Source organism: Rhagoletis zephyria, unplaced genomic scaffold, assembly GCF_001687245.7.
Source record: "Rhagoletis zephyria isolate East Lansing unplaced genomic scaffold, Rhagoletis_zephyria_1.1 Rzeph_scaffold_17359, whole genome shotgun sequence".
NCBI lineage: Eukaryota > Metazoa > Arthropoda > Insecta > Diptera > Tephritidae > Rhagoletis > Rhagoletis zephyria.
Window position 1 is genome coordinate 1 of NW_016174420.1, and position 10,708 is coordinate 10,708.

The 10,708-nt window shown below is 35.9% G+C and overlaps 1 protein-coding gene across 2 annotated transcripts; it reads right to left on the reverse strand.

Annotated features, from left to right (window-relative positions):
• Nucleotides 1-735: 735 nt before the first annotated feature.
• LOC108379802 (uncharacterized) lies at nucleotides 736-9,472 on the reverse strand. Of its 2 annotated transcripts, XM_017636149.1 has the most exons (6): nucleotides 9,406-9,472; nucleotides 8,944-9,290; nucleotides 4,721-4,805; nucleotides 4,321-4,430; nucleotides 3,193-3,567; nucleotides 736-1,036 (listed from the first exon to the last, which is right to left on the reverse strand). In XM_017636149.1, exons 2-6 carry the CDS (start codon nucleotides 8,950-8,952, stop codon nucleotides 836-838), a joined length of 780 nt encoding a protein of 259 aa, XP_017491638.1. In that variant the 5' UTR covers nucleotides 8,953-9,290; nucleotides 9,406-9,472; the 3' UTR covers nucleotides 736-835. The 2 variants fall into 2 exon arrangements, with proteins under 2 accessions (XP_017491638.1, XP_017491640.1); XM_017636151.1 differs by lacking the exons at nucleotides 8,944-9,290; nucleotides 9,406-9,472 and adding an exon at nucleotides 6,330-6,501.
• Nucleotides 9,473-10,708: the final 1,236 nt, after the last annotated feature.

Below are 10,708 nucleotides of genomic sequence, written 5' to 3' on the forward strand. Positions count from 1 at the left end.
CAGAGATGGGCAAAGTGGCTCCCAGGTGGCCTTTTAAACTTAGGAGCCGGCTTGGCACATTTAGATGGTAGATGTGGGGTAACATCAAGAGCCAGCATGAAGGGGTATTAAGAGCGTATTCAAATTTCTTGTATTTCGACTCTCATTACAAATATATATTATGTTTTTTTAATGTATTTTGTACACCCCGTTTACCCTGAGAACCAATTTACCTCTTGCGTAGCACTTGCTGGCTCTTTGACTGCAAACAATCTGGCCATCCCTGCTCTAGAATGCACAACGTCAACAATGTATAAAAATATGCTTAGGCAAATTTATGTTCTCCCTAAAAATCATTTTGTACAGACATAATTCATATATTGCCCATATTACTTTTGTTCATAGTTAATGCATTTTAAAATATAATAAATTACATATAAACTCATCAATTTGATGGCCATCTTCTATGCGCCTGCGTCCGTAAATGTACCTCTATAGATGTGGATGGAGGTGTAATTGGCGGAGCCAGTGCGGTTATTGTTGCCCTCGGCTCGGAGCAGCAATAAAACGAGATAAATATAATACAAAAGAGCATCGAAATCGTGATTATAATGCGCGCAAATTTACGTGCAAATGCGATCAGACCAAGCAGGTATCCACCTCCCGCAACACCGCCCTTATCAAGAGTAGATTCATCGTAATCGAAACCATCACCGCCGATAACTTCTTCAAAATCGCTACAGTCAACTTCGCTGTCGGGAGCATTGCTGCTGCCATGACCTCGTCTACGCAACCTATCTGCGGCTGTGGGTGCCAGTAGGTGCTGTTTGGTCAAATTGCATTTTGTAAGTAAATATTATAGATTCCGCCCAGGACAGTTGCCTGCAACTGCAGCGCTGCATTCCTCCTCGCCGATGCATCCGGACATGCGATTCAATTGCGTTTTCCAAAGATAGACAACCGCTACACACAGAGCCAACAAAAAGACGAGCGTAATGCATTGCAGAATTTGTGTAAACCTTAACTGGCTCTCCAGGAGCTTGGCGTGTGAAGAAAGCTGGCGAGGGAAGAAATATAAAACAATTGAGTAGATTGAGGATAGTAGGTAGTGTGTTACGACTTGTAAAATGCATCCAAAATAATAATTTAATAAAATTATAGTTTAAAAAACTAAAACCTCCCTATTATAATTGCCATTCGTACTGTCATCATAATAATATTTTTTCGCTTACACTTTAGCAAAGTGTTTGGCCGAGTTTCTTCTTCAACTTATGTTGTGTGCCTCGATGTTGTTACACAAATGGAGGGACCCCCACTTTCAAGCCACTTTAGAACGGCAAATGGATCTTAAGAGAAGCTTTTTCAAGGCAAGGCAAGGGCATGACAACCGGGTGCATTTTATTGTTGTAATGTTACAAATGCAACGAATATGCAAATGCTGGAGCATATGCAAAATATGCTGAACAGCCATAATACGTAAGCCTTTTTTACCTAAACCTATATATTTTTGATAAAAGAATTTTACTATTTATTAATTAATAAGTTATATTTAAATATATACAGTATAGACCAATACAATAGCACACCCATTTCAAATTGATATTGTTTCCCGCTCATGTTTATTTATTTATTTTTAGGAATTTTCAATCGAAATACAGTTCATTCTCTGACAAAACCCATATATGTAACCCCAAGTTTAAAACTTCGCAGCCAACTGCAAAAACTGCTACAAATTTTCACCCAAATGTCAAACTTTTTTCTCAGAAGTGTTAGAATAGTTTTGAGTACATAGTTTTATAGCCCATTTAACGTTGGTCTAATAATGTGCAAGTTTCAAGTGGCTAAAAATTACCGTTAATTATTAGAATTTTTTTAGCCGAAGGTGTTGCGGGTTAAATATAAAAATAAACTGTAATTATTCGTTATATGGAAGCAAATGCGACAAAAAAATCACCGGAAATTTTTAGTCACTTGAGACTTGCACATTGTTAGACTAAAATTGAATGGGCTATAAAACTCTCTTCTCAAAAAAATTCTAAAACTTCTGAGAAAAGTTTGAAATTTGGATGAAAATTTGTTGAATTTTTTGTAGTCCCTTACAAAGTTTTAAACTTGGGCTTATATGGAAAATTAAACATAAGTGGCAAAAAACATTACTTTGAAATGAGGGTACTATAGATATGACAAATACTGTATATAGGCACATGCTTATATCGCACACAGTCTTCAAAAGAGTCACAACTCAAAATAATACGTTTGTCAGAAAATGCGAAAAACTATTTCTTAGCACATGGGCAAGGGCGACTTTACCTTAGGTTTTTTTTTTTAACAAATTATAACAAAGATTTACTCCAGCTTTTGCTGAAAGGTAAACAAAAGCTCTGCGTACATTTTTAGCGCATAATCTCAAAAATGCCAAATTTTGAGTTGTGACTTTTTTGAAGACGGTGTGCGATATATTACTATATTACATACAAAAGCGATTGCAGTCTAATTTCAGAATTTTCCAGCAACTTTACCACTACCACTTGACTTAACTTCAAAGCTTTTGTGAGATGAGCTATGCCAATTTATTTATTTGCTCTCAATTTGCATAGTGCCCGTTGCAAAGTGACATGCTTTAAGGCGGATTCAACGTTCTGGCACTAAATTAAAGCTGAAGTTGAGTTAACTCAAAAACGTTCAGAACTTTTTTCAGTTGCTCTTCCAGAGAGAAGCACAATAACAACAACCACATGGAATAAAAAAGTTCTGAACGAGAATGATGAATTCATCAGTTCAGAACTTTTCCCCCATGTCGTTGTTGTTGTGTTTTTCTCTGTGGGAGAGCAACTTAGAAAAGTTCTGAACGCTTTTTAGTTGTGAAATCAATTTCAACCTTAGTTCACAACTAGAACGATGAATCGGCCTTAACTTTCAAACTCACTAAGTTCAAGAACGACTTAATCATTTGTAAATCTGATTTCAATCTGCAAATTACGTAGTTTGATAGGCGAGGACAAGACGAACCCGCTGCTGGTGGCAGAGGAAGAGGGAATCCCCCCCCTGCGATGAAAAGACCAGGTGGAGAAGGACTTGACTTCACTTGGCATTTCCAATTAGCGTCAGTTGGCACAGATGACAAACGACTGGTGTGCTTTGTTGAACTCGGCCAAAATCGCTTAGGCGGTTACAGCGCCAAATAAAAAGAAGAAGATAGGCGAAAGTACTCACATCCAAAATAGTGTTGGAACCCTTTCCCGATGCAATCCCTTCATCCGGGCCACCAATACGCCCTCCAGCCTGCCCACAGACGCATTGACCCGGTGTACTTGCACCACTTGCACTGCCTCTGTAATTACAGGTTAGACGATGCTGCTCCATATCACCGCCACTAGGAGGCTTTAGCTTCCACACTTCGCTCATGCTCTGCTGTGATGGCTCAATACCAACAGGTGCTGGCATACACATCACGAGAAATTTATCTTTCGGCGATTCACCCAAATGGTAGTCCTGCTTCAACATAATGCTAACTGACACTGTCTCAGACGGTGATAAATAGCCGCAACGAGGACGTACCCGAAATTTTTCCGGTGCTGTTGTTTGAATCTGAATGAGAATAAAAGTAAATTAGAAAAATATGTATATGTATGTACAGTGAACAAAATAAAAACTGGGACGCGACATTTAAGTGAGTTTTGCCTATTTTTAACCGACTTCAAAAAAGGAGGAGGTTATCAATCCATCGGATTTCTTTTTTAGGTTTGTATGTTACCGCATAACTTACCACTCTAACAGATTTCTATAGTTCTTTTTTTTAAAGGAGAGGTGTTACCTCACAGGAGGTCCCATAGTAATTTGGTCTAAATCCGATCACTGGATCGATCATGAGGAAATTAAAGATAATCTTAAATTTGTATATGACAATTGGTCAGTTTTGTTTTTTGATTAAAAATTACTTGCTCTTTAGTTTAAGTAATGTTTATTACCTTTCTATACTTAGCAAACGCCATGTAAATCCAAAGTACATAATATGTATATTATGCTAGATTTCCACTCGGCTTGAAATGGCAAAAATGACAAATGACAAAGTTGGGCATTAAAAAATAATCGTGTCAATACGTTAAAAAAGTAGTCATTAAGTTCATTTACACATGGCATTTTTTTAAATGACATGCATTTTTTGTCATTTCCATACCTATACCATGACCTTCATATTGCGTCAGCTATACTTTCACAAAAAATAATAAACATTAAATAAACTAAAGAAAAATGGCAAAACCTTGCTAAAATGTCGCGTCCCAGTTTGTTTAGTTCACTGCATGTATTTATTTATTTTTTTTTTTGTATAAAGGTACTGACTTTGTAGGTAATCGGCTGCTTTCCAATGCAAGTGAGATCAATTACACTTTCGCTGTTCTCGCCCCGGTTGAAGTATATGTTGTCGTTAGGTGAAATCCGCAGCATAGCGCCTAATGATTGAGAATTTTTTATTTAATTTTAATTAGTAAGTATACACTTATAAAATTTTATTTTAAATTTTTACAAATTTTTTTATATATATATATTTTTTTTACTTTGAAGTTATAAGCAAAAGTGAACAGTTCAAATTTGGTTGTGATTTTGGTAAACTTCTTTCTATTTTTTTTATAAAGGGTAAGTAAAGCCAGAAAGTTAATTAGTTTTTCAGTTAAAAGCACTTCTTCTGATTGAGTTCGAGATATTTGTATGCTTTAAATGTTTTGTAATTAACTCCACTCACTTGCTGCGTCCAGGCTTTGATAACCACGTTCACATTCTGGCATTTCGGATCCGGCGTACATTCGGTTGTTGTTGGCAAAATGCACCTAAAGAAAAATACATATAGATAAATTTCAAGAAAAATCAGTTAACAAAATTAAATGCAAGCGGATAAATTCTTTAAACAAATTTCGATATAAAAAAATTGGTCGGGGAATTGAATTACACTTCAATTACCCACCAAGTCTACTGTCGAAACAATAATGCTGAAAGATTGAATATTGAAGGCTTGCGGTCCAATTTAGAGAATCAATTTTATACATATGTATGTAAGTACGTACCATATACACACATTAATATGTACATATGTACACACAAGGATTTAAGCGGATGAGGAGAGTATGTACTAAGCTTTCATTTTTTATCTATCATTTTACGCCTTACAATTTTTCATATAAGTATTCGATGTCTTCTAGCCTTTTTAGTTCAATAATGAACAATGAACTCTTGTCGTTTGTATTGAGAGCTCTCAAACGCCTCAATTAAACGCTTACACTATCTATTTTTGTATTAGGTGGGTTGGTTGGTGCATTTCTGTTTTTTTTTTGGTTTTTTTAAGTTACAAATAATGTATGTTATTTCTTGCCTACAAACCATGCAAGAAAAAATACATTCATTTATAGTTAGTTGAGTGGAAGATCACCTCATCTCAGAATTTGGTTCGGAAACGCCCTTCTCGATCAGCCTTATCATGAGTTTCATTTTCCCCAAACCGGTTCACTTTTCACTTTTGGTTTCCATGTATTTAATATGGGCGGAATACAAATTTTTGGGCGAAACAGGAACAGAAAACAGGATAAGGCAGAATATAAATTCAAAACATATCGGCAGCTGAGATAGGAAGTTTTTGAACCATTTGCGTTCCTCAACCCAATTCCGAAATAGGGCGTTTTTTCTACTGTTTGCTGAGATAGGGCGCTGATGCAGAAATATTCCTAGAGCATCTAGATGCATTTCTGCATCAAAAAGAAAATTTTGAAAAAAATGTCGCTTACGTTATTTTGGCGGTTAGGGCTCGATATGTTGTTGTTTTGTCAACTTTGACGTAAAAATCTGCAAAGTTTTTTAATTTTTCATCCGATAAATGGATGAAAAGAAAAATGCATTTGGTCACCTTATTCTATTTTAGTTGCGAATTGCACTAATTTTCTATATTTACATAAATTCAAACATATGCATGCATATTTACTATGCGTGTGCGCTTCCATAAATTATAAAATGTACATACATACACATCGTCCTTTAAAGTACAAAACCGCGTATCAACAAAATGCAAAACCGCGCATGTGGGGTTGCATAAATTATTTTCTATAGTAAAAACACTGGTATTTAAAAATGGTTCTCTATTTTATAAAGCAATCGCATTTCTGGCTAGTATATTTAAGGACGAATGGATAAGGATTGAGCCAAGAGCTTGTGTGAGCAAATCCAATTTTTGGCAGCAAATGTCAGTTACGCGGTTTTGCAGAATGACGATACGAGGTTTTGTACTTTAAGCGACGATATGTATGTATGTATATGTATACATAGTTCCCAAATGTAAAATGTAAAATTAATAAACAAACCGGTACCAATTCTTTATTGTCTGCAGCTGTTGGGATAGCAGCAACGTAGAACTGCGCAAAATGAATTAGTTTAATTCAATTCCTGATTGTCGAGACTGGCTTTTCACTTTGTATAAGTGAATATTTGGCATATAGTTAATTTTGCCAGATATTTTTTAATAAATATACTAAAAAACTACACAAATGACAAGAGAAAAATGTTGCAGCAATAAATAATTTACACCTCCCTTTTCATGGTGAATTACTACCAGCTGTTAGCACTTTGAACCAGTGTTGTCAAAGCACTTTTTTCCCACCAAAACCCCAACCACCAAATATTTTTTAGATTTTACTTTTTTCGTTGGCAAGTTTATTAGAAATGTAGATTACATAACATTTAGTGAATCTAAAACACAGCTAATAAACTAAAAAACAAATTAGCAACGCATAAAAATTCATTTTACTGTACAGACTTAAGAGCCTGTCAGACGTGGCAATATTTCCGTCTTGCGCACGCAATTCGCTGTCAAATTGAGAAAGAGAAATTTTATTTCGATGTGTGAACAGCCAGAAAGATCTTTTTGTCACTTTGCGGAAATCAGTTTCAGAAATAAGAGTTGCAAGGTGTGACTGCAACTGCAAGAGCGAATATCGATTTCGGAAATATATTTCAACTTGCTCGTGCTGCACTAGCAATTTTTATTTCTTCCGCAAGTGTTGTCAAACTAATCGAGTGTTGCCATGTGGTACTGATCGTGAATTTGTGTAAAAAGATACAAAATATTGTTGAATTAAATATCAAAAATGCTTGAAATATATTATTTTGCTTAATATACTTAATCGTTGAATTATTGTTTTTCAACAGCAGCTTACGTCGAGTATTCATTTTTCGCGTTTTCGTTCTCGCTTTTACAAGAGTAATAGCAACCAAACGAACCCCACCGCCCATGGTTGCATTTTGTATCGAGAAAGATTGCCAGAAACTCATTCGCTGTGTGAATAGCCAAAAAGCGATTTCAGAAATTTTTCCTGAAATTCGCCTTTCGGAAATAAAAACCTCTTTCGATGCAAGGTGTGACTGCTCATGCAACCGATTTCTCAATTTGACTGCCTTTCCGAAATTTATTGCTACGAAATATATTGCCACGTCTGACACGCTCTTTAGAGTACAACTCCACAACCAGCTTTTCAAGCGTTTGGCGATTTTCTGGCTTCAGATTTTTAAGATTACAACTCCACAACAAGATTTCGAGGCTTTCCGCGATTTGTTTTTTTATGTGTTAATTATCTCAAATCGAACTTAGGGCCGGTTGTTCAATGTCTGGTTATCACTATTACTACACTATCGACGATTTCGACATCATGCATGTAACATGTGATCGATAAAGCAGTAGTTGTGCTTAACCGGAGCTTCTACCTCCGATTTGCGCTAATCAGACATTGAACAACCGGCCCTTAACCACATCACTTATACCATGTCCCCACCGGAGCTAACCACGTAGTTATGGCTGTTGAGTTGCGTTATCCCGATAATCCACTTGATTTAGCGTAGTTTCGCCATATAAAAATGACAGCACTTAACCATTTCACTGAGATGGTTAAAAGCTAACCAACTCGAAACCATGTCGAGAGTCTGATACAACCCTGTGTTTTACCGCCATCTGTGGGTCATTAGCGTTAAAATGTAAAAAAATTCGTTCCCTACTAATGTTTGGACTCCACTAAGATCAGATTACATTTACTCCGGTTTTTGAAAAAATTTGAAATCTACTCCTCTACTCCGCTTGAATTCAAATTTATTCCGTTTTTTTTTTTTCATTCATGTTATGCGATAGCACGTATCTAACGGGTGATTTTTTTGAGGTTAGGATTTTCATGCATTAGTATTTGACAGATCACGTGGGATTTCAGACATGGTGTCAAAGAGAAAGATGCTCAGTATGCTTTGACATTTCATCATGAATAGACTTACTAACGAGCAACGCTTGCAAATCATTGAATTTTATTACCAAAATCAGTGTTCGGTTCGAAATGTGTTTCGCAAACCCAATTGCTGCGAACGGCGACGAATCGACATTTCACGGTCTTCAGCAACACTCTCAGAAACAGACGCAATATTCTCTTCTGTACGCACTGTACGCATTCGTGTGGTTGGTTTAATGTCCAATAAAGTAAACTGAGTGCGAAACTTGGTCACAATCGCATTAATTGTTTGCTCACTTGGTCGATTATGTAGACCATAAATCGGACGTAAAGCGAACCGAACACTGATTTTGGTAATAAAATTCAATGATTTGCAAGCGTTGCTCGTTAGTAAGTCTATTCATGATGAAATGTCAAAGCATACTGAGCATCTTTCTCTTTGACACCATGTCTGAAATCCCACGTGATCTGTCAAATACTAATGCATGAAAATCCTAACCTCAAAAAAATCACCCGTTATGTATGTAAGTACATATCTACATATATTTTACATATATGTACATACATAACTTACGTACAAACATACATACATATGTATGTGCCATTCTACAGATTATTAAATTTGTTCATACACTCAAGGTCAGAAAATGCAAATTAACGCCGTATTTATTATTATTCTAAAGAATTTTTGCTTTGGAGCATAACCATGATCACATACCCTGGGCATCTTGAACAGAATATTAATGTCGTATATGTATGTCTATATGGATTTAAGTATTTTGCTACAGGTTTCCGTATTCTAGCTACTCCACACAACAGTTGGTTGGTTGTTGACTGATTAGCACTCCAAGAGACGTGAATAGGTATTAATTCATTTTCGTTATATGGAAAGTTCCTATGTATGTATGCATGTATCTATGTGTATCTTTGCATATAACTTTAACTTAAAATGTTGTTGAAAATGGTTAAAAGAAGACTTTTATCACTTAAGATGTTGCCGATCGCGTCATGTGTATGTATGTATGTATGTTCATTTGCACTTTCTAAAATCTCTGTCTGCTGCCACTGTTAAATGCAAAACTGTTGAATTCATTTGAAAAACGCACTGGCAATCGCAAAATATAAACAAGTCCACAATTATTTATACAAAAGAATTATTAGAAACAGTATCCATAAGTACGTATGGCTGTTTATTTGTATCCATATGAATGTACAGATTAACGACAGACAGCTAATGCCAGCAGCGCGGCAACCAAAAATCAACTGAAAACGACAATCGACATTCAAAGCGGCGGCAGTCGAGTCGCCAGTGACCAACATATTGAATGCCCATAAATATGTATGTATGTAAGTACACATGCACATATCCACTTATTTATATACATACATATTTACGTTCAAAATATATACAATCCACTCCATATAGCCGCGAAAGCAATAAAAACGAAAGGCAAGAAGCTCCAAACGCCAAAACAACAATAACAATAACTTAGGCAGCGCCAACAATACTAACGCTTCGGTGGAATTGTTGCAACAACAATAAAAATATAAATTTTATTTACCCACATACATATGTATATATATATATATATACATATCTACGAGCAGTGTTGCCACGGAGTAATTTTTTTTCCGCGTCTTCCAACTCACGTCACTGTTGACAGTTATAATTTCGAGGAAGTAGAGAATTTCGTTTACTTGGGAACCAGCATTAACACCGATAATAATGTCAGGATAGAAGTCCAACGCAGAATCGCTCTAGCCAGTCCATTTCAGGAATTCTGTCCTTGAAGGGTTTGTAGAAGAATAATTTGGCATCATCCAGAAATGGCTTGAGAACCTCCAAATTACCCCGAAGATCTCCTTTTTTCATGCTTTCGGTAAATGGGACAATGGTGGAATTCATTAAGTTTATGTGCAAGCCCTTTCCAGCACACAACTATATATTCCTGTAAACAAGGTTGCTAAAATGTTTGCAGATACATATTTTCTATTTTTCGTAAATAACTGTTAGTGTCGCGGAACCTACCAAAACCCAATCTAGCCTACCAACCTACAAAATGGAAATAAACCTACCAGTCTTGGTAGGAAAAGCGCAGATGTGGCAACACTGCATACGACTATGTATAGTAAATACAAAAGCAGCGTAGCCCAGCTGTAAAAGCTTTTATGTACAACCACCTGGACACTGGTGCGATTCTTCTTTTCCATTGGCATTCCATAAAACAGGGGAGAAAGTGCGTAACCTATTAGGTTGATCCAAAACTTCAGTCTCTGGTTAAAAAAAAAATTCTTTATCCCTTTTCTAAAAAATTGATTCAAAACAGATGTTACACGCATTAAGATTCTTATCGTCCCATGTATCTTAAATGAGGAAAATTAATTTTTTTCTTACAGTTGCTATAAAATCATTAAAAACAAATATTTTTTTGATCGAATAATAATAACGGGGTTCCTTTTTTCATTTTCCATAATTCTAAGGG

Bases quoted from the DNA above. Each gene is read 5' to 3' on its own strand.
- LOC108379802 (XM_017636149.1), bottom strand. The intron at 4,431-4,720 runs GTGAGTGGAGTT...CTCAATCATTAG, and splicing joins TCAAAGCCTGGACGCAGCAA to GCGCTATGCTGCGGATTTCA. The intron at 3,568-4,320 runs GTCAGTACCTTT...ATTCTCATTCAG, and splicing joins AGCAGCCGATTACCTACAAA to ATTCAAACAACAGCACCGGA.